At 47.4% G+C, this 26,634-nt stretch overlaps 1 protein-coding gene across 2 annotated transcripts in view; it reads left to right on the forward strand.

Moving 5' to 3' along the window:
• The window catches only part of LOC144153008 (S1 RNA-binding domain-containing protein 1), a 99,836-nt gene that overhangs the window by 40,277 nt on the left and 32,925 nt on the right, over nucleotides 1–26,634 (forward strand). For both annotated transcript variants that reach the window (XM_077684631.1, XM_077684630.1), the window contains exons 11-16: nucleotides 2,029–2,186; nucleotides 8,220–8,310; nucleotides 13,516–13,623; nucleotides 20,765–20,856; nucleotides 23,821–23,903; nucleotides 25,260–25,366. In XM_077684631.1, the coding sequence (XP_077540757.1) occupies nucleotides 2,029–2,186; nucleotides 8,220–8,310; nucleotides 13,516–13,623; nucleotides 20,765–20,856; nucleotides 23,821–23,903; nucleotides 25,260–25,366 (639 nt within the window). The remainder of the gene's footprint in view (nucleotides 1–2,028; nucleotides 2,187–8,219; nucleotides 8,311–13,515; nucleotides 13,624–20,764; nucleotides 20,857–23,820; nucleotides 23,904–25,259; nucleotides 25,367–26,634) is intronic.

Consider the following 26,634-nt stretch of genomic DNA (forward strand, 5'->3'; position numbering starts at 1 on the left):
TCACCTCTGTAACGCGCTCTTTGCGTGCAGTGAAAAAACAGACAGCCATTGGTATGTTTGTTATCCGAATAAACATGACGTTACTGCGCGTCACTCCTTTTTCTAAACATTGTATTATGCTGCCAATGATGCGGAAATATGCCGTGCTATTTTTCTTGCCCTTCCGTGCTGTGTTGGGGCAGATTTCGCCTCAACGAATTTTCGCTTCAACGAAATTTTTCGCACGTCCATCAATTTCGTTGTGGCGGGATTCGAGTGTATTTCGTGTTTACAGACAGCGCCGCCCCACCGACGCCAGTGCTACGGCGCATGCCGTTACTGTTATTTACGAATAACCTCCCACAAACGTGTACTAGTGCCTAATTCGCAATAGCGAGTTCAGAGGTGGCTTTGTTGTGTTCTGCCCGCACTTTGTGGTGCAATGTTCATTCATTCTAGCGCCCGCCTGCTAATTCCAACTCTGCCTAATTCGAACAACTTTACGGTCCCCATTGAGTTTGTACTAACGAGCTTTTACTGCGTTTGGGGCCAGTTAAAAAATTGAGCACAAAAGAAGCAGAGGGTGGAAGAGCTTAGGTGCACATCTGCCGGCAAGTTGTGTAGGAACTGCCTCTGGTGCTCTGCTACTGCTAATAATGACACACCTTGTGGAAATTAAAACAAATTGGAGATCTTATTACAAAATTGCAAGCACAGCTTTGCGAGAACGATGCAGCTGTGGCCGGTTGAGTTCCTTCCACACGGTGGTTGGAGTGTGTCGTTTTCTTTTGCCGGTTAGGAAGGGGAACTGTGGTAATGGGCCAGTTGTAGCAGTGCTGAGCTGTCTTCATTAAAGGTGACCTCCCCACGAGAAATGCCACTCCAATCTTGTTAGCAAAGCTACAGAAGGTGTGGCCAAGTGCACTTTCCTAGTACTGGTATTCCGTCAGTGGCTTTCGTTCTGCACGCTTTGTAACTCGGTGTGTAAGAGACTCTGTTTGCAGGTTTTCGTTCTGCACGCTTTGTAACTCAGTGTGTAAGAGACTCTGTTTGCAGGTTGGTCCACAGCATTATAGTATCTACGTTATCTATGTAAAAAAGCTGTTTCAATGTATTTAATGTAACTTAACCCTGGCTAACCAAACCTAAACCCAATCTAAGGCTAATTAATCCTAACCTGCTCTGACATAATTTAAGCCGAGTGTTTTCTATTTCAGTATCATTTCACTCAAAACGGTGGGATGCTGTGGAACGACAGGCAATAAGACTCTCCATGTAACACTGCTCTTGTGCTGTCTCTTAGGCAATGTGTGGCAATACTGCCAGTATAATCTAACAGGAGAAACTTGCCACAGGCTCCTTCAGTTCAACAACCATTCACTTCATGTTTCGAAATACATGGCTACAAAGCAGCCAACTTCAGTAATGGACACGCTTATGAGGCACATTTGTCTCCTCTGGGCCCAGTGCAGTTTCAATGGTACTTGAAGAAGCACTAATGGTACAGTAAAAGACAACACACGGTGCTTTTCGTGTCCCCTCTGTTGGCACTGTTTTGAATGCTGTTGTCTTTGAACCAACCAGCCCAAATCACTGTCTTAAGCTAGCGCAGTGCTTTAGGAGTACTGAGGTTGCAGTCAGAGTTCTTCAATGTACACCATTTGCAAAACTCCACTTGCTCGTTGAGGCAGAGGGGAAAGTGTGTTTGCGTGCCACATAGGAGACAAAAGCTGGACTTTGCCATGCGCTTACCTAATTACACAGCCTATTAAAATAAAATTTGCTTTTCAAACTCACAAGCGTTAAATTAGGTAATGTCTGCTTGTGTTTCTGTGGTTTTTCTTGAACAATTTGCAGCAGCAGCTGCAAGTTTTGTTTTATGACTTGAAGGTGGCAGGCCGGTCAACCTTCCCCGAGCTTTCTCCTATTTGTCCCCTGTGTAGGGAGAGGGGGTGCACCAACTGCAGACTGCCTTTTGATGCGAGGGAACTGTGGGGAGTTTCGCAACTAGTGTGTGTGCTGAGTACTGGTGACCCTGCCCGTGTGCAGGTCTCGTCTGACCAAGGAGGCGGAGAAAGAGTCGGTGCGGGTGTTCCGGTGCAACCTGCGCCAGCTGCTCCTCACCCCTCCGGTCAGGGGACACGCCGTGCTGGGCATCGATCCCGGATTCAAGCACGGGTGCAAGCTGGCCGCCGTCTCGGCCAACGGTCTGTTCCCCCAACCCCTACTTGCTTCCCCAGTCTCTCCCTGAGGGCATGCCGGACCCCCGCTGCCCGATTGCTTCCCGCTACTTTGAACGCAAGGCTACAGTGTAAACCATTTAAGACGTAATCAACCGCTTATAGTGTGCGACCGCTTATAACACAGGTTTTCGTGGCCGTCGGTGGCCCTCCCGTAGAACTCAATGCATAAGCGTACCGTTTATAATGCGGTTGCCCGAAGCCCAATACCGTTCATAGTGCGGCTTTATTGGTGGGTCTGCTGATTGACCGGTGCAGCTTGGGCATCGTCTTAGGGCCGCAAGAAAGAAAAAAAGGATAGTCAGCCATCCAATGCAGCACACACTCCCTGCTCTCCTCTAACTTAGACACAGGAAATAAAAAAATAGGCACCCTTTAGTTCGAGTGTTCTGCTTGTACTCACGTGATAACCACAACTGCCCTTGCTCTCGGTACACGTCTGAAGATAGCGAGCTCCCCCCCCCCCCATCAACAGGGCGCGGTAGGTTGTTGCGATTAGAACCTTGTGCAGATAAACAATCCGTTTTCTTTTCGAATATCTGGAGATAGTGGGCTGAGCTGCGACGCCGGGGGTTTTCACTACCTGTACGATGTGCTGATAAGCAACCGCCTTCGGCATCGCAAACGCAAGGCGGGGATGAAAAAAAAATCTGGCTTCATGCTTATCACATCGTCTCGCCAGCATAAGCCCGGTTTCTCCTCTATCTGTGTCTACGGACGACTGAGGTATCTGCGCTAGGAAACGCAGGTATCTGAAAACATAAACACAAAGTATAAGCTAAAGCCGCGCTCGCGCTTTGTAAGACCATGCTGCAGGGTCTGATGTGGGAAAAAAAGACGAAATAAAGGTAGTACCTCTGTTTTTAAGTGGTGTTCGTTTGAGCGATGATAAACAGGGAATGACTGTAGGGTAGGCTGCGATGTAGTTGCATTTCCACATGTTTTGCTTATAGCGCAGTACCGCTTATAGCGCAGATTTTCGTCACTCCCACAAGATACATTACAAGCGGTCTACACTGTACTACTTCAGCTGTCTGTCGTACCGTAATGGAAAGGGCATGCATTGGCTATTGCCAGCGGCCTGTGAACTGTTATTCAGCTGAGCTGCTCTCAGTCTCGTACTCGTCTTGGTGACTCAGTGGCCGAGGCGCTGTGCTGCTCAAGGACAATGTCCTTGAGTTCAAGGACATTGCGGGTTTGGTTCCTGGCCGCCCGGGTCACTTTTCTAATGGAGGCGAAAAGCGAAAATTCCACCCGTGTGTTTGAGATTTTGGCGAGAGAGAAATTAATCCAGAGCCCTCCACTACGGCGCGCCTCATTTCCTGCAGTGCATCAATGCGTTAAACCCCGCAATCAATCACAGTCAGGACTAAAATAATGTTATGTATTGACCTGGTTCTCACCAGTAAAACTAATTTGCAACAAAAATGTAGCTAATGCGAAAGAAATTTTTTTCTCTTGCATTTCTGGTACTACTGACGACTGAAAAGTGGCAACGAAGAAAACCGCTTTTCTCCTTCAGGGCTTCACTTCAAGTGGTCATAACTTGTGCTCCAATAGAAATACCAGAATGATTATGTTAGTCTTACTGCAATCCTCGATTAGGGCACTATTCTCTGGCACCACATTGAGCTGCATCTCTCTAGCAGCTTTTCTACAATAAATTTTTCACAAAAATTAAACCTACAAAACTGAACGAATCTGGGTACAGTTGTTTTGCACAAAAACAAAATTTATGTGCAGTGACAATGAGAAACTACTACATAGTATATCCCCTAGTTTCTATCACTGTAGCTGTTATAAACTAATCTTTTTGTTTAAAATCAGCTCCCCCCACCAAGGACTCGATGAATGGTGTGCATCATTTGGTGAGGCAACCAAGTACTATGTCAGTGTGCAGCGAGGCTTTCTTATCTAGAGAGGGCTGAGGGGGAACCAGTTGAGCATAACCACGTTGCATGTAGGGGAAAGAGAAGCATGAAGTTGAAACTCGGAAGGTTTTGGGTGCTTGAAAAGCACCTGCCTCTTGTCCTGCAGTTTGCTTGCAACTAGTAGTGTATTTTTGGTGATCGTGTCACCGTTGTACCAGAGGAAGCCGGTACATTTTGGTAGCATTCGTAAGGGCTTAAAGGAGCCATGAAGACAAAATACAAGTTTGTTTTATTCGAAAGATTTAGTGTTTTATAGTGTCCCCTGCGCTTGTCCGGATGCAAATGATGTTTTATTCACTGAGGAATTAATCAATTTACGTTAAAATTTTGATTTTCTAACTAAATCGTGTGTTTATCGTGGTCTGCAATGACATCACAGGAGCCGATTGCTCTCCAGCCGATTGGAAGGCCTTGCTTACCATTAGTGAACCTAGATGCCGCCACCATACCGTGGCAAGCCGTTTTCTGCCTCTGGTTTGTTTTTGACCATGTTTCAATCTCGCTTGTTTTTGTTCAAGGAGAGAGCAGTTGTTTCGTAAGACAGAGTGCTCGCTCGACAAATATGGTCACGTAATACACCGTTGCTTGCATCAATCGGCCAGTGTCGTCTAAAACTACCTCAAAGCCCCGCAGTCCTGTGCAGCTAAACCATGCATAATTCGCACAGTACCAACAGCAGTACGCATATGTACTTCTACGTTTATGTGTGCTTTCGTAGCTTCCACTGTAGGTCCCACCATTCTTACTGCTTTAAAAAGAATGTGGCCTAAATTTAAGCGCAAATAGCCCATTCGGCAAACTTATAAGCTCTGCCTAGTTTGCGTTTGCTTTTGCCGGCCTCCGCCAATCGCAGAGCTGGCTGGCATGACATCATAGATTATGTTGCGGGAAATGAGCTGGTGGGTCACATGGCCTTTCCCTTTTTTCCTAATTATGTAGCTTATTTGAGCGACGTCTACGTTAAAAGTGGTATCAGTATGGTTCTAACAAGCCAATCTTTTGAATTTTGAATGAACCAAACTTTGTCTACTGACACCAAAATTTTATGTTCCTTTTTTATTGATTTCATCAATGCTTAGTGGCCTGGCGAACCCGAAACAGCACTTTAAATACTTGAGTGCGCGATAATTAACTACACTGAACCGCCTGAAAATCGTCCGTTTTGGTTTCCCGCACTTCCAGCCCGGAGGGCGTGCGGGACAGAATCACGGAATGGCCTCACCATTTTGTGCGGATGTCAAAACACTGCAAAGCCCTGAGGAGGCGTTGTTTCGACCGCCTCGCCACCGGAGCTGAGCGGATGCGCTGCCTGAAGGCGTTAGGCCTAGCATCGCGGCAGAACTTTGATGACCGCCTTTAATAAAAGACCTGATGGCGGCTTTTGCTGTGATTCTGGGCTTTAATGGCCTGGCGTTTTCCGCGTTTCCCGCGTGTGGAACTTCATTTTTCACAAGAGTGCCTTTCTAAGCAGCGGTTATGCCAGTAGCTTTGGGTACGTGTATGAACGCGCCAGTGCCCAATCGCCGCTCGCCGGGCCACACGCGTGAAGTGAAGTCAGGAGTTTCTGACGAGCGTTGGGGGCAGACGGCTACGTCACTTCTTTTTCTTCACACGGAGTGATGTCACGCTGATGTCCATTTGCTGCGCACCGCTCCGCGAACTGTTCCACGCGTCGCAGGCCGCTCATATTTCAGCCAGGGTATTCTGTTGAGTAAAGGAAGCAAACTCTGTAATAATATTAACTCCAAAAATTGGTGTCAGTACCCCTTTAAAGCGGGACGTATTGGGTGCCTTACCCATTTTAATGCATTGCAGAGTTTGTATTGTGCATGTGTTTTTAGCGGTGAATGTGTTGTTTTCAGCAATGCATAATTTCATGTATGTGAGTTCATTGGTGGTACTGCTGTCTGTTTGAAGTTTGGAACTTCAGAGCACTTTAAGAATCCTCAAAGTTTTCAGACAGCGGCAATCCAGCAGGTCACAGCCAAGTTGAATATAATTTTTGTGTGACGCGTAGGCAAATTGACAGAGCAAAAAAGACTGGGACTGTGAAGGGGCTCATGGGCTGGGGGAGGGGTTGAGGAACCGGCAGAAAACACCTAGACAGGACACATTGATTGATTGATTGATTGTAGGGTTTAACGCGCCGACGCAACGCAGGCGATGAGGCGCGCCGTAGTGGAGGGCTCCGGAATAATTTTGACCACCTGGGGATCTTTAACGTGCGCCGAAATCTCGTGCACACGGGTGTTTTTGCTTTTCGCCTCCATCAGAAAAGCGGCCGCCGCGGTCGGGAATCGAACCTGCGACCTTGTGCTCAGCAGCGCAACGCCTTAGCCACTGAGCCACCGCGGCGGGTAGTGTTACTTTGGACAAGCACCTCGTTGGCTGTTCACTCACTCGTGTGTTTGCAGAAATTACACGCAGCCTGTACAGGGTCAGCGGAAGCGTCTGATTGGAAGCCAATTTGTGTAGCATTATTAAAGGGGCCATGCAGCCCAAATACAAGCTTATTTTATTCGAAACATTTAGTGTTTTATGGGGCCCTAAGCGCTTGTTCGGCAGCAAACGATGCTTTATTCACTGAGAAATTAAATATTTTGAATCAAAATTTCAATTCTCCCATTAAATTGTGTGTTTTCGTGACGTCAACAATGACGTAGTAAGAGCAGGGCCTTAAAACTTATTGCCCAGGGTCACTACCACATCGCAGGCCCCCATTTAGTTATCTTGTCTGTCGCCCACTTTCTGCTGAAGTGCCAGTGTTCGCACTTTGCTTCTGGGCGGCCTTCTACACCTGCTGTATCTTTATTACTATTCGTACTAATCGTTTCCTAATCAACCCATGACTCGACAAACATGGTCACGTAAGCGAGCGTGCCGCTTGTGTCAGTTGGTCAGTGTTGTTTCAGACAAGTCCAGCACTTCTGACGGCTGTGTTAGCAGTGTCAGCCAGCAATGAGCCGCACTAACCGCTTGTATGTTTACGGGATCATTTGTAACTTCCACTGTTTACCCCACCATTCTTACTGTGATGAAAATAACGTGCCCTAAATGCAAGCGCAAATACCTTGTTTGGAAAGCTTGTAAGGCCTGCGTAATTTGCGTTTGCTTTTGCCAGCCCCAGCGAATCGCAGAGCTGGCACATATGACGTCATAGGTTCCGTTGCGGGAAGTGGGCTAGTGGGTCGCATGGCCGTTCCCTTTTCTCCTAATTATATCGCTTATTTGAGCGAAGTGTGCGTGAAAAGTGGTGCCAGTATGATTCTAATGAGGCAATCTTTCGAATGAACCAAACTTGTGTTTTGTCTGCATGGCCCCCTTTAAAGCTGTTGGGTGGACCTGAACATTGTTGCCGTCTAGCCACTGTGGCAGCCCAATGTGGACAATATGCCCTCACCATGCCATTCAACTTTTTAGATGCGACTGCATCTCATTCACTCGCCTTGTCCACGCAGCGTCGGCGTTGTTGTCGTCCGCCCCTCCCCAATTCTCCTCGCCGCGCGAGCTGCGCTCTCCACTGCTCACCACTTTCCTCTCCGATGCCCCTCTCTCGTCCACACCCCTCCCCCTACACTATAAAAAAAAATAATAGTTAGCGGCGCTCGGTTTCGATCCCACGACCCTGTGGGCGGAACGCGAGGTACATGGTGCTCTTCCCACTGCGCCACAAAACTGAGACAGACTCAAATGCTACGAACGCGCCTTATATCCTTGACTCATTCAAACTGCATCAAGAAGCTACTGATACCACACATGATGGGGCAATGATTAACACTTGCAACAAAAGAAAAGAAGCTCCCACTTACAACGACAATGATGGAGTAAAGGTCGTTGCGACAGCGAAGCCCCAAGCATACCACTTAGAGAGACTGACCAAGATTGGCCAATAAAACATAATAATAATCATAAGACATAATAACCATACGCGTTCCCGACACGTTTCACGCAATTTCAGAATCAATCCAACGGAAACACCAAGTGAACCCCACGATGCGTCGCATCTACACAGGGTTCCCCTCGCGGGGAGGTGGGCGCAATTTCCTCTCTTCGCTCTCTCCCTTTTCAGGGAAGCTGCTGGAGCACGCTGTCATGTTCCCCCACACCGGCCTGCGGTCACAGGCTGCGCACACCCTGAAGCAAATGGTCCTGAAACACAGGCAAGCGATGCTCCTCTCCACTTGCTTCCTTCCTTCGCTTCTTCTGTTTCGTTTTTGTTCTTTTTTATTCAGCCACTTTGTTCTTATTAGCAAATATTTTGTCACTGATGAATGAGTGTCCCAAAGGAATGGACTGGACTTGGTGCTGCGATGTGCATGTACACCCAAGAGCAGAAGTTTACGGACCACGAAAACAGCAATTTTGAGTTATTTCTCTGCCGCACGGCAACCCGGAGTACTATGTGCAGTAGTTTTCATTAGTTCAGTACTCATACGACATCTCGCATGCATTCGGCAGTTTGTCGGGCTGCTGTAGGAAGAGAAGTAACCCAAAATTGCCATTCCCTTGGTCCGTCAACTTTTGATCGTGGCTGTACATGTGCAAATGGTATGAACTAAATGGTGAACTGGGCTCTGTCTTTGAAAAAAGAGTGTTGCAACCTGAGCAAGTCGGAGTGGCACTCTCGGCTGGAAACAGCGTGAATGAATCGAAGGCAGAGAGACGGAACACGGCAATCGTCCTTACGTTCCTTCACGCTGTCTTCATTTCGTTCGTGTCGGCTTCCCCCAAGTGTACTTTTGAAGTGTGAGCTTCTGCGCTTCTTTTTTTATTTTTCAGGTCCTGTTCTTTTTTTTTCCTTTTTTTCTCTGTAAGCTTTTGGAGGAGGGAGGCAATGTGGTGAAGGTCTTGAGACCACAGGAGGAAAAAAAAAAAAACGCAGTTACCAAACAAGGATTACATGGGAGGCAAGCAAGCTTGAAACACATGACCCTTTGACCACAAATTTTGCAGAGGTGGCAGCATTGTTTCTGGTTGAGGTGTGGAGGAGTTGGCCTCTCAGACGAAGGAAGGCTGTACCTTGTCTTCTTAGTTGCCCTGAGAATTTCTTAGCTTGAGTAAAGCTGGGTATAGGGATGGTTGACATAGCATCGTCGAGGCCTTGTGCTAGCACATAGTATGGACACAGGCATTGCAAAAAAGAAAGTACACTTTGCGATGTCTTCACATCAAAATGTACATTTTTTGTGTTGTCAGTCTCTGTACTAGGCTTCAGCACAAACTCCCCGCAAGAATTTCTGGTTTGGCCTCATCAAAACAGAAATCTGTTAGGGTCAGGGTGTGTCTAGTGCAGACCCCAGGCGGCATTTCTCCGTCCACCTGCTCATTTTGTCCTTTCTTGTTAACGTACAAAATTTGTGGAGAGAAAAAGAGTGACTGAGGGACACGGAGGAGGCAGTGCAAAGAAGGGGTGCATTCTCGCTGAAATCAAGAAGAGAGAGGGAGGGAAGGGCAGTCGAAAGTGAATTGGTTGATGTTTCGTGTACGACCAGTGTAATGTACAAGGACCGTAAGTACACAGTGTAGGAAGGTGAGATAGGCTCCAACTTTGCTTGAATGTTTCCCTGTTCAGATAAGATGAACGGTGGTCTCCAGAAATGAGTTCTGGCCTGCCTTCCCTGCTTGCTGGCCAATCTTTGTTGTGGTGTCGTTTGTATGGCTCGGAGAGAAGGGGGGTTAAGCAAGTTATCGTGAGAAGGGACGACAACTAGTAGACTGTGTGGCAGGATGCACAGCACTAGGGTATGGACAAAAGGTCGAACAGCACTGGCGCTTTATTTCTTCTCATAGTTAAGAAAGGATTGTGGCCACCTTGAGCGCAGGTCTGGCATCAGTGTCTTTGAGAGCTGGTGAGGAGGTGCGCTCTGAGCCACTTCATGAATTGTTCGAGATGATGCTGCCAGGCTTTTATGTAGTGGTACATCAGCAAAGTGAGGTACTGGATGTGCTCTCTGTGGTAGGGTTAATTCAACATTGCTAGAGTGTTGGGGCAAGCTTGGTTGTTTTTTCTTGCTTCAATATTTCTTTTTTGCTCTATCAGGCTGTATCATAGCAGCCAGAATGGTCAGTTAACACTAAGCTTGACTCGGCAAAAAGACAAGAATGGCAATAAGATCACAAAGCACAGCACACAAACTATTTGAGAAGTGCTTCCTCCGTAATGTCGCTACAGAATGAAAACCGAAACCGAAAAACAGAAAAACACTATTTTTGACCAAAACGAAAATGGAAACTTGTTTTAAGTTATTTCGTTCAGGAGTGAAACCGAAAAAAATTCATTTCAGTTTTCAGTTTGAGGGAGAAGTTAAGGCATTTCAGGATTAGTTTCAATTTCTATGCAGTGAGGTGGGAGAATGCCATCGATTTGCTGGTACAAGATCTTCTTTCATCTCACTTGCTGCCTGCTTCTGGGCTTTCTCCATCTGTCTTGATGGTCAGGGGTGACCATCAAGGCAGATGCGTTATCATTGCATGGTCAAGACACATGATCACTGCACGCATCTGCTGCGATGCTGACGTCGCTGCCCTATTTACTTACTCACAAAAATACCTACATTAGCCCCAGGGCATTGTTGTACGGGTGTATTATACATGAATAAGCACATATATTGTAAAATACAACGTAACTATAAAGAAGAAAAAATAAAATGTTGGGTGTGCACTGCACCATACACAATCTGCAGCAAAAAATGGAAACAGCTACAGCTCATGTTGTGCTTGTACGCAGTAGCTGCGAGAGCGCAGCAAAAAACATTTCATAGGGGGGCGGAAATTGCAGTGTTGGGCAGAACAATCTTATCTTTAATGGTTTCTAGACAAACATGCTTTAAATTCAGATGTGCGCCATGAATATTCACTGATTTTCTTGCTGTTATCACATTGTCTGGATGTATACGTGGGGGGCTGAAGGTACTGACATGGGTTCATTGCTACCTATTCTCATACAATCTGTTTTAAGCTTAAACACATAGAAAAGGTGCGCCGGCATTTTAGAATGTCCAATGAGACAGATTGTGTTAATCTTATAAAGGTAATAGTATCCCAAGTACAGTTAAACCTCGATGTAACGAACTTCGATGTAACAAACTTCAATGTAACGAAACCCTCGATGTAACAAACCACGAAATTTTTCGTAACTTCAGGTGTATGCACACCATGTATTTTCACCCTCTGTGTAACGAAGCCCCGTTTGCCGGAATTTCAATGTAACGAAGTTTCATGGAGAACTAGGCATGAAATTTAAGAAGTAGATTTTGGGAGAAGTAGAAGTAGATTTTGGGAGATGCAAGCGCCGAAATGGGGTCCCAATAAAACGCGAACGGCGACACGGGTCGCCCAATGCCGCAGATGCAGCCAGCCACGGAGTCTGAGTAAGCCCCTTGCCTACAAACTGCGTGGCGTGCATACACGGCTGGCGCACTGTTTCTGTTTCTGTCGGAGCTTAATCGTCTACGGCTTAATCGGCATCAGCGTGAACCGCACGGAGCGTTTTCTCCCCACAAAAACGCAAAAGGTGCCCCGCATGCCACAGGCGCGCTGACGCAGCCGCGGAGACCACCCCGCGATGCAGGTAGCTCCAGCGACCGCTTCTAACCGCTCGCTGTAACGCAACTCGAGGGGCAAATGAGAGGGGCATGCGAGAAAAAAAGCGAATAACGTGGGCGAAATTTTCATTGTAAAGCGTGACACGCGCTGCTTACGAAAGCGCCCATCAAATATCCTCCGCGGTGGTAAGCCTAATCGCCTCTGGCGTTGCCGCCGCCGCCGCATGCCGCCGCTTTGCCCTTCGTTCGAGTTCGCTCATGCTTGTTGGGTTGCATCGTCCCAGCAAGCATTTGTGAATCTTTATGAGCCTTGCACACGCGTTTTTTTCACACCGGCGTCCACGGTTGCGTGCCGGCGGCCGGAGGGGACTCACGCTGTGCGCGGCAGTGGGAGGAGCCTGACCAGTTTCGCCATGGTTTCGCCATGGTTTCGCCAATGGGGAGGCGCGCACCCTATGGCGGGAGCTTCGAAGCACTCGGGGATGCCAGCTGGCTAGACGATAAGGCTTACCGCTGCGGATGATATTTGATGGGCGCTCTCGTAAGCAGCGCGTATGACGTTTTACAGTGAAAATTTCGCCCACGTTATCTGCTTTTTTTCTCGCATGCCCCTCTCGTTTGCCTCTTGAGTTGCGTTTCAGCGAGCGGTTAGAAGCGGTCGCTGGAGCTACCCGCATCGTGCGGGTGGTCTCCGCGGCTGCGTCAGCGCGTCTGTGGCTTGCGGGGCGCGTTTTTGCGGGAAGAAAACGCTCCATGCGGTTCACACTGATGCCCGCGTAGACGATTAAGCACCGATAGAAACAGAAACAGTGCGCCGGCCGTGTATGCGCGCCACGTTTTCTTTCTCAGAAAACGCTTCACGGGATGAACACTTCATTATAACCGAGAATTTCAATGTAGCGAAATTTTAATGTAACGAAGTAAATTACGAATTTTACCGACTTCGTTACATCGAGGTTTAACGTATACGAGTTAGCAACAAAGGGCAAAGCCAGATTTTGAATTGCCTCGAATTTTTTATTCGGGAGAATTTTAGTGTTCGAGTCCCAGTCCAAGGTGACATACTCGAGAATTGAGCGTACGCGCACAGCACCCTGGTCTTTGGAAGCTTGGAGTGTTTGTACCTGACAGTTGTGTACTTCACCCCAATGGGGCACCCCAAAAACAAATAACGCTCGAGGATTTTCTATCTACAACAGCATCTCAATCAAACCTGGGAACCTGGGTACTGCTCGCACGTACTAGTTTCTGGGGACCAGGGTGAAAACTTGGAGTGTCATTTGCAGCTGTGCCATTGAGAGGTATGTGACAAGGAGTGCCTTGGATTTTTTCATGGGCGGTCGAGCTATTTGGCGAACATTTCCACAGAAAGTTAATCAGCATCAATTCTCAGTGTTTTTTAATGTAATTTCCTGAATCTCAGTTTTTCTTGCGTGCAAACGTGAATCATTATGAACCATTATCTTTCTAATTCCTGAGCTGAATCGGAACGGGACTTTTATTTGTGGAATGAAACAGGAACCGGGACGACAAACATTTTGTTCCGACACCCTGCTTCCTCACAGAAGCAGCTGTGCATTTTGAGAACCAGTAGATTTGCTAGTTGCCGTTTCTTGAGTACAGGCGCGTCGAAGTAACTTCTAGTCCTGGCTGTGTGCTGGTGGTTTCGATGTACGTCTGTTGTGGGTCAGAAGGCAAGAAGGCACGAACTTCACCTGGGCCGTTGAGGGAATGTGTCTGTTCAGCCATGCTTCACTTCCTTGTGGCTGAACCCCCTCGGGGCCGACGTGATGATGGCAACAGTGACCTGTTGTCCTGCAGCTGCGACCTGCTGGCCCTGGGGAACGGGACGGCATGCCGGGAGACAGAGGCCTTCCTGTCGGAGCTCATCTCGCGGGGCCACTTCGAGCCGCTCAAGCTCAAGTACTGGTCAGTGCTGGTTGGCGCATACTGCTACGGGGTGGCTGGGAACAGCAGGGGCACCAGCATCGCCCCCCTTGTAATACGAGTCCGTCCTAACTTTAACCTGCAAGGGGAAGGGTGGATGACGGGGGACGAATGTTATTGCTTTGATTGATTGTAGGGTTTAACGCGCCGACGCAACGCAGGCGATGAGGCGCACCGTAGTTGAGGGCTCCGGATTAATTTTGACCACCTGGGGATGTTTAACGCGTGCCGAAATCTCGTACACACGGGCATTTTTGCTTTTCGTCTCCATCAGAAAAGCGGCCGCCTCGGCCGGGAGTTGAACCTGCATCTTCGTGCTCAGCAAGGAAACAAGTGTTATCGCCGAATGCGGGCTGCGTGAGTCTCTGGGAATGTGCGTGTGTGTGCCTCCAAGTACCTCCTTCAACCTATGTGCACTGAAAACTGTTCAGCTGTGCAAGTTTCTTCCGAGTCCCTTATAGTGTCTATGCATTCAGTATATCTGTGGAACTAGTATCAGTGGAAGCTAAAGATTTTACATCGAATAGCATATCAAGAGCATTATTTAGGAGGAGGGATTTAGCGCAGAATACGATGTGTACTTGGATTCAAAGAAATGTTCTCGCGTGCACATTCCGTCCATCAAGCGCATTGTCATCAGCTAGGAAAGACGACATTCAGAGAACATGAGGGAATCAGTTGCATCCAATGAACGTCCACCTTACAGTTTCTGAAATAGAATCTGTAGTGCCGGAAATTTAGGCACGGGCAGATCACAAGTTTTGATCACACTTCAAGCAGGTAGGATCTTTGGTCAAATACTTCTGAATCGAGTATGCTGGCTTGAATTGAAGTTTTTGCATGCCGTGTATGTTAGTCCAGTACTTTGTCGTTAAATTCTTAAAGGGGTACTGACACAAAATTTTGAAGGCGAGATAACTTCGGAGATAGATTGGTGTGAACACACATACATCATCTGCAAAATATCAGCGACGAATACAGCCTAGAACATACATAGAATCAATTTTAAAGTGTGTGATACGCAACCAAGTAGCCAGCAGAGGTCCTCGCGCAGTCGACATCCCGTGGATATGTTGTAAACAAACAACATCCAAACACGTCACGAGTTTGTGTTTTCCGCTTCCATACTGCCGGCGTTTTTCGCCGGCTCACCGCTCCAATCGGATGGTGGAGCTTCTGCGCTCGAGAATGAACGACCCGATTGTTGGCAGCGGAGGATCCATGATTTCGTCAGCTCATCGGGCAGCTGGCCGCAACTAAAGTTTTACATCGATTCCAGGCACTCTCTTTTTATTACTTTTTATTTACATTGGGCGCAAAAACGCGCCGGAGACACAAAAAGGCCATTGAGCGAGCCGCACGGTCGCTGTGCAGACGGCGGCCACGGCTGCGAAGTGGCGCAGGCCGGCGCAGGTAGCTCGACTGATAGCTTGTTACCGCTGCACGAAATTGGACCAAAGTCCCAACCATGGCAGCTTATATGAGAAAGGAGTTAATGATGCGATGGCGGGTTGCATTAAAAATTGTCATCTGCACCGCTTATGAGAGCGGCAATCGAACATCCGCCGCAATGCTAAGCCGTGCACATCTGTAGGCGGACCTGTAGGCAGAGCGGCCGGCTGCCCCCAGCGCGCGTCTTGCTACCTACTGTCTCGAGCGTCGCGCGTCGTTCTCTAGCATTGGCAGCATTTGCACTCGCAGTGCCTGTGTCTCGTCCACGGTCGTTTTTTAATTAAGCGGCTCACAAGATCAGTATGTGGGGGCATTCGCAGAAACTGCCGGCGACGCGGGTTCGACAGTGCTACGGCAGCTCTGCACTGCTCCTCCGACGGTCACGTGGTCAGCTTTGTTCACACAAAATCCATCGCTTCGCGGCATCTGCTCAAACCGAAACTGCAACTGGCCGCATCGAAAATGCCTCTAATTAAACAACTGTTGCACGCTGAAGCAAATGAGGTTTCTACAGGTGATAAGTAGGTCACTAGCTACTTATTGCAACAAAAAAAACAAGATGCAAAATTGTCACCCTTGAAAGTCGTATATCGTGCTTCCACTGTAGTTTGGTTTTTCGGTGTTCCAGAAACAGTGTCGTTGACAGATGGGGCGGACGTCGAGTGTTATGTAAAGAATGCGCAGGTTTACTCATATTGGACACCAAAAGTTCATTGTTGGCAGTTGCTGACACCATTTTTGAGCATGTTGGTGATAGCAATGATTGGGCCAGAGTTGTTTAGCCACAGGTTTCGAGGGGAAACACTTTTTGGGGAACTTTTAATGTAGGATATTTTTTCATATGCAATGCTTGGGTCAAAGTGGATATTGAGTGGAGCAGGGCTCAGTCAAATATACAAGAAAAACAAAACGGATATTCCTCCATCTTCCAGAAACTGTGCACCGTCAGGATGGCCATGGCAGATGCATAAGGGGTCATCGCTTATCTGTATACCTGTGCCTGTTATGTGTGGGCCTTCTGCGGTTGAAGCATTGCCCCTTTGAGTGTTTGTTTGGGGTACATGCTTGGCAATAATTTTTGTTTGGGGTGTAGGGCATCATTCAGCTTGACCTGCTTTCCTGCCCAGATTAGCCCTTTCCAGGTGCATTAGGCTTAGCAGTGCAGCGTAAGCGCAGACTTACAAGGTGTAACATCGATAAATGAAACACTTTATAATTTTTTCCTGGGCGAACCTCTGCTCTGTTCGGGATCAAACTTCACACGAAGGTCGCATTTTGTGGTCTATTTGTGAGACACCGGGAACAGCAATGGTACATGCTTGTTTATTCCAAAAATAAATGAAAATGATTTTCACTTATGGGAAAATGGCGGCAATTTAGATATGCAAGCTGATCTTGAAACGACGGCGCCACCTGGGATGTGCAAAACGAAACGCGCGGTGGTGATTTACGGTAGAAAGGAGCCAAGTGAGGTAGCAGACGATCAGAAAATCTCTTGTCAATAGTTTATGATAGCCACAAGTACTTACATGAGAGCTCATACGAATCACGTAAGGTATTCCCGCTGTTCATCATTGTCAATACAAGTCATCTGGTTTTAGGTCGTCTGGCGTCTGCTGTGCCAGGTGACCACACTTTCCGAAATAAGGCCCACGATCCTTTGTTGAACAGGGTGTCTAGCGACCGGGAAAACCGGGAAAACCGGGAAAAGTCAGGGAATTTTGAGCCACCGGGAAAAGTCAGGAAATTGTCAGGGAATTTTTGAATCAAGTAGTACCAGTCAGGGAAAACCACTTTGGGGCCAGCCCACACAGTTTTAGAATAGGGGAAACCAGTGTTGGCGGCCCCCAAGAAGTTACCAAACACAACACGTTCGCGCGCGACGAAAGCGTAAACCGCATGAAATGCTTTTTGGTTTTTCTGCAAGGGAAAACGCGGCGCGTACGCCCGAGGCGCGCTGATGCCGCCGCGCAAACCACCCGCACGGTGCGTGCCGAGCGGTAGGCGTTGGCAACATGGCGGCAGCACCGGCCGCGGAGTCGTTCGGTAGCTCTAACGGCCGCTTCTAACCGCTCTTTAAAATGCTACTCAAGGCACAAACGCACTTGCTTGTGCAGGAAAGGAGCCACCGCAGGCACGAAATCGTCGACGCGGCCGTGAAAATACCGCGCACGAATCGCGTGCAGAAACTCGCCGTGCGGTTCACGCAGCTGGCTTAGGTTGCTGGGTGCATTTGCGGCAGAGGGACGTCTAGGTGGTGCCCAAATCGCACGCAAAACGGGCTTTTTTTTAGCGAATTTTAAAAGGCAGTGCTTTTTGGGAACTAATCTTGAAAGAACTTCCTTATGACATCAGGAGACAGAATTACATAATCAAAAAGGAACATGGTTTAGCGCGAACCCAGTGAACCACATGGGGTGTTTTCTGCTCGCGAAAACGCGCCGCGCACGTCACAGGCGCGCTGACGCTGCCGCGGAACTAGAGTTCCTTTATATATAGCTATATATATAGCTTATATATATAGCTATATAGAGGAACTCTGCGCGGAACTGCCCGCACGCTGCGCGGGGTGCTGCCGGCGGCGGCAACATGGCGGTGGCTTCGACCGCGAAGTGGTGACGGGAGTTCGAGCGACCGCTTCTAAGCGCTCTCTATAATGCCGCACAAGGCACGCACGAAGTTGCTTGTGAGGTAAAAGAGCTTATAATGTGGGAGAAAATGGTACAATAAAACATCATCCGCGCCGCTACTGAAAGGGCCCATGCAATACCTGCCGGCGTGGTAAGCCTTAACATCTCTGGCGGAGCCAGCCGGCTGCCTCGAGAGCTTCGAAACTGCCGCCATGAGGCGCGCGGCTCCCCATTGGCGCAAGTCGTCAGGCTCCTCCCACTGCCGCGCGCGACGCGCGTCATTTTCTGAGCGAGGCAGAAGCTGCCGCGCGCGCGAATCGTCGACACGGGCGTCAAAAAATCGCACGCACAACGCACCATGCGGTTCACGTCACATGTCAAGCCAGGACAATCAAGAAAAAAAGCAAAAGGTGCTTGCTGAAGCGCAACTTGAAGCTTCTATCCCGAGAGATGAAATAAACTATCTAAAGCCGTAACTGAAGGCAAGCAAACCTCAAACAACAAACTGCAATTAATCAAAGTGGATTTTGAGAATTAGGGCACTTGCAACAAATGCGTTTTTCCTTATGATAGAATGTGTTTTCTCTACGCTTTTTATATGCTTCACGGACAGTTTCCCAAAGTGGCGCGTGTTGTATTGGTCAGGGAATTTCAACTAAAATGGTCATGGAAAACCTGGAAAAGTCAGGGAAATTGAATTGGGCAATTTGCTAGACACCCTGTTGAAGTTTGTTGCTTTGCTCTTGTTTTACTCATCATTCTGTGTGTGCGTGTCTGTGCTTGGGACACGACGTCATAAGTAACTCTGGACCTCCCTCTGCACGTCATGAGATCATTTGCAGCAGACGAAAAGGCAACCTTTTTGTCTGCTGTGAATTGGCCGCCATTTTCCCATAGACAAAAATCGTTTTTATTTATTTTAAGCATAACAAGTAAGTGCCGTCGCCATTCCCGGTGTCAAACAGAAAAGTCCACAAAATGTGACCTTCAATTGAAGTTTGATCGCAAACGAAGCAGAGGTTCGCTCAGGAGAAAATTTTAAAGTACAGTTGAACCCCTTTATAAGAGACACGTACCGGGGAGCAGTTTCTGTCTCTTATACGAGATGTCTCTTATAAGCAGGGAACCATGTTTTCACTTACTAATCAGACCCTAGTTCAATGTGGGCACTGTATGACTAATATAAGCTCAAAAGAATGCTACAGCATGTTTCAAAAGATTCATTCTAATTAATGTTTGGCCACAGAATTTATGAAACTGTTTGCTTCATGACTGTATTTACACTGTTTTTTACAACCGATTCTACAAGCTTTTTTTCCTTTCTTTCTTTGTGGAAGATAAATCGTAGATGTTGAGTTCACAAGCCTGATGAATAGCCAGAGCGCACAGCTTCTTCAGCTGTGTGCTCAGGCTATTCATTACGCTTGCAGGACTCAACATCTGCAGTGCTTCACACAAAAAACAGCGCTCAAGACGGGACAGAAGGAAGGAGGCTACACACACAGCGCTGTGTGTGTAGCCTCCTTCCTTCTGTCCCGTCTTGAGCGCTGTTTTTTGTGTGAAGTATGAACCAACAGGCCCAAACACTTCCATCTGCAGTGCTTTTTGATTGGGAGCTACGCGAGTGGGAGAGCCCGCATGTGCGATCGCGCTCCATCCAATGGATGGCAGTAAGCTTCAACCACTTCTGTCAGTTGCATTTCCATTGGCAGGGCTTCTCATTGTCATTTCATAGCTGACTGAACCACTCTGTGTTTGCTGAAGTTATAATAAATAGGGACTGCAGGTGTCTGTCGTCCACCTGTGTTTCCACAATGGAAGCAACTGCAATTAGTGACTGCTGGCACTGCATCTGAAATTAAAATGTCTGTTACAAGCGAGATTATTGATTAAACTATAAGGATGACTTGTCCCTTATAACCAATCTTCTACATCCAATGTCTGTTATAAAAGAGGTCGATTTAATGGGAAAGATAGGGCAGCCAACCATGTGGGTGAATAGTGTCTCTTATACCCATTTGTCTCTTACATCAGTGTCTCTTATAACGAGGTTCAACTGTATTCCATTTATCGTTGTAACACCCTGTGCACCAGTTGCAAACAGGGACAAGTTGACTGGCCTGCCATCTTGTGGCACGAAGTTGAAGCACGTAGTACTGAAGCGCTTGCGGCTGCTGCTGTAAGTCATGAAAGGAAAAACCGTGGAAACCAACAAAGGTTATGTAATTTGACGGTTCCTGATTTGAAAAGCAAGCTTTATTTCATTAAGTTGTGTAATTAAGTACGGTATTTGTGCGGTTCTAACGCTCCCCCAATCGTAATGCGTGGGTAAGTTCGCACAGGAAAATTCGTAAAGAAAGTAATTTGACACTGAGTGTACTGCGCAGATGAAAAAGACATGACACCATGTACCTGGAAGAAGGAGATTTTATTTTGTGTATGCAGCTGTGGAAGCCAAAATGATTGGGCTTCATAAGATTGCTTACCCAGCTGCTGCTGGAAATAAAGTTATAGCGGGGAGCATTGAAACTGTTTGCGATTTCAAGTGCCTTGATCTTCACAATTGTAGGCGTGGCGGGCTAATTGCAGCAGCACAAAAAATGCGCAATAGTAATTAGTGCGCCGAAATTCACTCACGTGGTGTTGAGAGATTTTTTTTTTTATTGGATTGAGTTGGGCTTTGAGGGGACTTCGCGTCTGTTCCGTATGGCAATGCTGCTGGCTGCTTTATTAAAGCCTATTTCGGTTTTCAGCTTGATTGTGATGTGCACACAAATATTAAAGCTACCTTTTACCAAAAAAGGGTGCGCGTTAGAATCGCGAAAATTCAGTAAATGTTTCATCGAGGCAGGGCCCTGCACCGCCTGTAACCTGAAACAGAGTTTCGCAGCTGGTGGATATTGAAGAACTCTGGCCTAAACAGACGTAGATGGATGACACGAGCACAGGAGAAGTGTGTCGTCTCACTCTTGCGTTTCCCGCCAGTATCTGTTCTGGTCAACTTAATTTTGCTGCAAGCTGAGTTACATGCATGCGTGCAGCACCGTCGAAGAGAGCGGCGTCTCCGTCTACTCGGTCACCAAGGAGGCAGAGGCTGAGCTTCCTGGCCTGGACCCAAACATCCGCAGCGCAGGTGAGCACAGGCCCTTTTTTTCTCCCACTCAAAGCAGTAACGAAAGCTGCCTGGTTAAAGGTGGCCATGAAGACAAAATACAAGTTTGTTTTATTTAAAAGATTTTGTGTTTTATAGTGCCCCCAGTGCTTGTCCAGAAGCAAACGATGCTTTATTCACTGAGAAATTAATTAATTTAAGTTAAAATTTTGATTATCGCGCCAAAATGTGTGGTCGAATGACGTTTGCAATGACATCATAAAAACAGGTCTCTCAGCTAAACTTGGTGTGGAGCGGAGTCTTGCTTACTGTTAGTTAACCTAGATGGCGCCACCACACTGCAGCAAGCCCTTTTCTGCCTTTGGTTTGTTTGTGATCGTATTTAAGGTGGCTTGTTTTTGTTCTGGGAGAAAATAATAATGGTGCCCGCTCGACAAATGCGGTCACGCAAGACACCGTCGCTTGCGTCAGTCGGCCAGTGTCGTCTGAGACAACCCCGAAGCCCCGCAGCGCTGTGCATCTAAAGGAAGCATAGTGCGCGCAGTACCAACAGCAGTACTCATCGGTACTTCTATGTTTACGTGTGCTTTTGTAACTTCCACTGTTTGTCCCACCATTTTTACTGATAAAAAAGAATGTGCCCTAAATTGAAGCACAAGTACCTCGTTTGGCAAGCTTATAAGTTCTGCCTAATTTGCGTTTGCTTTTTCCGCCCTCAACCAATGGCAGAGCTGGCTGGTATGACATCATAGGTTCTGTTGCGGGAAATGAGCTAGTGGGTCGCATGGCCATTCCATTTTTTCCTAATTATGTAGCTTATTTGAGCGAAGTTTACGTTCAAAGTGGTGTCAGCATGATTTTAACGAGGCAATCTTTCGAATGAACCAAACTTGCATTTTGCTTCATGGCCCCTTTAAGGAAATAAGCGGCACAAAAACAGAAATCAGGAACTCCGTGTTTTGGCCTCTCAAACAGTGTCTGAGTGCCAGGTAAAATGTTTTCTTGTAACATTGTGAGGCATTGCAAGTGACTAAAGCTTCACTTTCCATAGCAGGAGCTTAAACTTGGCACAACGGAAAAATGGCTGCCAAAGCCAGTGTGCCACAGATGAGGGGGTGGAAGGACTCAGCTGAACAAGCCAACACGTAGGTGTCAGATCGAAGCAGTGTTGAGTCAGATCGCAGGGCAAAGTGGGTCAAGTGGCAGGATTACACAGCTTCCGAGGTGTTTGTTCAACTATACATCCGTGCCTTCGCATTCACAGCCCGATAGAAGTGGTTGGGTGTTTCTCTCTTTGACATCCCCAGTTGCAAGTAACACTGGTGCGAAAGGGTCCTCAGCGGACACAATTTCAGGATAGGATGTCGGCGCTTCTGCAGTGCTTGCCCCATTCTGTCTATAATCCTGCGTGTGCACCTCTCATATTGAAAGTTCTCTGCGTGATCGTGTAACCAACTAGCCCAACATCACAATTTCCTGCAGGACAGGAAAACTGGGCTTCCAACAAGCTTCTCTCGTGCATTTTGTCTTGCCAAGTCTTTTTGTCATTGGGAATGTTGTGTTTGGCTTGTGCCGTGGTGCGCTGCTGTGGTCAATTCTAAGCAATGTCTTGTCCAGTCTTGTCTTGTACTTGTACAGTGTAGCCCATTTATAACGTAGCCGCTTATAGTGTGGGGCCGGGTATAACACGGGTTTTTGTGACCACTGGTTTGCCTCCCATAGAACTCATACCGCTTAAAACGCAGTTGCTCGAAGCACAATACCACTTATAGGGCAGTTTTTTGACAGGTCTGCTGAGACGCCATTTTAGGCTCGCAAAAAAGAAAAAAAAGAAAGATGGACTGAGCCATACGATGCAATGCGCTCCCTTATCTCCTCTAACTTAGACACAGAAAAAAAAGGCACCCTTTAGTTCATGTGTTCCTTTTGCACTTGCGAGATTACCACAACTGCTCTTGCTCTCGGCAAACCTCTGAAGATAGCATACAGCAGCATATGATGTGGAAAAAAACAGACAAAATAAAGACCATACCTCTGTTTTTGCGTGGTGTCCATTCAGTGGTGATAAAGAAAGAGTGATTGAAAGGTAGGTAGCTGTATGGTTGGATTCGAGCATGTTTTCTTTATAGTGCGGTACCGCTTGTACTTCATATTTTTGTGGCTCCTGTGGCATACGTTATAAGTGGTCTACATTGTATAGTAAGTGATTGTAGAATGCCAAATCAATGCATTCAAGCTTAACTTTGTGATACAGTTGCATTTTTTTGGCATTATTCATCATCCTATTATTGTCAAATATTGTCAGAAAGAGTTATACCCCTGTCACATGGGCACTTTCAATCGCAATTGAGTCGATCCGGATCGAGCTCAATCTGGATCAGGCCCCTGCTACACGGCAGTTTCAATCGCGATTGAGCTCGACCCCGCTCGAACTCAATCCTGGTTTCTCAAGCAGGAGCGAGGCTTCCAAGCGCGATCGAACGAAAGCGGCGATACTCTCATCCCCGCTCAGTAATGGCACAGGAAGTTACAACTTCAACTAACGCCACAAATTGTGTCAAGTAACTTGACCCAAATAAGCGTTAGGTAACATTTACATAGTTACGTGTAGCTGCGACCGGGCGAAGTTACCAGACGCCGGCCGCAAGTACATTGTTAGCACCATCTGGCGTAAACGAGTGCAACCGGTGCAACTTCTCGATCGCGATTGAAACGTGCCGTGTAGCAGCAGCAGTGCATCGATCGCGCTCGAAAACTCGATCGCGATTCACTTCAATCATGATTGAAAGTGCCCGTGTGACAGGGGTGACTGGGTGTGACTGTCACATTGTGCTCCCTTTTTATGTAAACTGCAGTGTACTTTGAGCAGTTGTGCATGAGCTGGCCGTTTGGCCCCGTCAAGCCGTAGCAACAGATTTCTTGCCAGGGAGACCATCAACATTGAGAAACAATAAATTTGAACTTGCATGCGGATTTCCCCCGCAGTGGGAATTGCACGCAGGCTGCAGGATCCGCTGCTCGAGTATGTCAAGGTGGAGCCCAAGCACCTCGGCGTCGGCATGTACCAGGTGAGGTCAACCAGGGGTTTGAGGGGCCACAAAGACAAAGTGTTCAGTTTGAAAGAAGCTAGCCTTTTGTAACTCACTCAGCACCAGTTCAGGCGCAAAAGACCTTTTGTTTTTTACCGAAAAAGCACAAGAAGTACCGAACAACTTTCAAGCTTCATGTTGCAATGGTGTAACATGGGCCACCACTAACTAGGGAGGGGCGAATAGTGAATTTGAGGTTCAAATCGAATTCGAATTGAATAGTGATTTGATTTGGTCTAATAACTTCGAATCGAATAGTACTTCACATCAGAAATTACATAGAAAAATGAGCGAATTGTGACCCGTCTAACAATTAGAACTCACGTAGGCCCAACATTGTGTGAAACTATTACCAGATCAGTATTTATTCAGAAATTACATGTACAGCATTCCATTACTGTATGCACAAGATTTCGTGAAGAAATACTAGGTGCTCCACGTCCTGCCCGAGAAGCAGCTCCCACCGGCTGCTGACAACAGCGCAATTAGTAGTCCCCAAAATAGACACGCAGTTGGCCCCAGAGTTTTTAGCACTGCCTAGAAGCTCCGCTAAAAAGAGTACACTAGCCACTAGTATCTGTGGCCGTAGCCAACCAAAGCGCATGTTACTGGCCGCCATTTTGAAAACTGTTCGGCTAATTGCGTATCAAATCGGCAGTTTAACTGCACCGGCTTGGTGCCGCTATGTGGCCAGCGGTATCGTTTCAGCGCCGCCTTTTAACTTAACGGAAAGTGTGATGGCGGCCGAGGGCTCGTCGCACCTCTAGGCAAGGCAACAACTTGGCACTGATGATGGAAAATGTCCAAGTTGGCGGGGTCTTGTCACAAGCCTGGGATGACATGTCGGAAAGTTTGACCGAAAAGCTTGGCTTTGGCTGCCTATTCGGGAGCGCCGAATAATTCGAAAACATCGAATACCTGCATTCGGAGTGGAGCGATTAACGAATAGAGAGAAATTCAATCGAGTACTCGACAACACCGAATATTCACCCATCCCTACTAAAAACGTGGTTATTGGTGTACTAAATTTACACTAGCTTTAAGTGATAGGGCCAAACAAAAGTAGAGGGCCCACTACAATCGTCTGGTCATGTTCCTTGGCATTAGCTTAGGCCGGTTGCCGCTAATCGCACAAACAAAGATTCGGCGATGTCACAGAGAAACAGCCAGAGAGGGCCTGGTGAGTCGCCACGGCTTTGTCTGTTTTAATTATTACTGCAGTTATTGGTACGAAGTTTGCGATAATATTGGCACCACTGTTATCGGGACAAAGCAGTTTTCCTAATGAGCCAAACTTGCTCTGGGGTCCGTCATCTGACCTCTTGACCTTTCCAGCACGACGTGACCGAGTCCCTGCTGAAGAGTGCCCTGGACGGAGTGGTCGTGGAGTGCGTCAGTTTCGTGGGCGTCGACATCAACGTCTGCCCCGAGTCAATGCTCAAGTGCGTCCTCTTTTGGTACCCGTGTTTAAGGAGGTTGCTTGGAACAGGGAGATTGGGAAAAGTAAACGTTACTCGTAACATACAGTACAGCCTCACTGACTCCTCACTCATGCTGGAATGGCACAGGGGAAGGTAGTTTTAGCATGGAAGTGCAATGCTCCAAAGAGGTTATGTTGTCCAAAAATACTGCTCGCCTTTCTTTTTTTTTTTTTTTTCTGAAATGTGGGTGATCTTGCAACTGTACACTTGTTAGGTTGTCCTGGTAGGAGACAGCTGCGAGTGCAGCAAAATTGGGTCATGGGTCTCCTCTAGCAAGGGATCACCTCTACAGGAAGAATGTATAAAAGTGGTAAATATAGCTGCATTGCTCGCCCCTGTAACAACGAACTCTCAAGTAAAAAAAATCTCAAGCTCAAGGAAGTAGCTCAGATGAGCACTTTTGCTCCACTTGTGCTCTTTCCACAGTTTGAGGTGTCCACCACCTGGTGCCTATTTTTGCACACAGCACCAGTATTAGGCGTCAGCCGCATGTCCCATTGCTTTAGAATTGCACCGGAACAGTTTTTTAACTCCACTGCCTGGTTCCTCTTCTTGGAGGTCGAGTGCCTAAAGGGGCCGATTTACTGTTTTACAGGTCCCCTAGTGCTTGTCTGGCAGCAAATGGTGCTTTATTCACTGAGAAATTTGAAATTTTTAAATGTGCCAAAATTTTAATTCTCTCGTTAAATCGTGTGTTTCGCGACGTCAGCAATGACATATCTAGGGCAAAAACCTGAAATGATTGTTAGTATAGTGGCTAAGGCGTTGCGCTGCTGAGCAAGAGGTCGCGGGTTCGATTCCCGGCCGCCGCGGCCGCTTTTCTGATGGAGGCGAAAAGCAAAAACGCCCATGTGTACGAGATTTCGGCGCACGTTAAAGATCCCCAGGTGGTCAAAATTAATCCGGAGCCCTCCACTACGGCACGCCTCATCACCTGCGTTGCGTCGGCGTGTTGTAAACCCTACAATCAATCAGTCGATTGTTAGTATAGTGACTAAGGCTGCAGCGAACGGCCAAACGTAGTTGTTGCCTCGTTTACCGTTAGTCCTTTCAGATGGCACCACGATACTGATCAGAACTGCTTTCCGGACTCGCTTTGCTTTTGACCGAATTGGTGCGTGGCTAATTTTGTTACAATTGTTAGTAATAGTTCTGTGAAAGTTGGGGAATGCTCAACAGAGTCATAGAAGACAGTGTCGTTTATGCCATTTGGCCAATGTAAGCTCAAC

This window comes from Haemaphysalis longicornis, unplaced genomic scaffold (genome assembly GCF_048455015.1).
Source record: "Haemaphysalis longicornis isolate Haplotype H1 unplaced genomic scaffold, Haemaphysalis longicornis Haplotype H1 scaffold_9, whole genome shotgun sequence".
Classification (NCBI taxonomy): Eukaryota; Metazoa; Arthropoda; class Arachnida; order Ixodida; family Ixodidae; genus Haemaphysalis; species Haemaphysalis longicornis.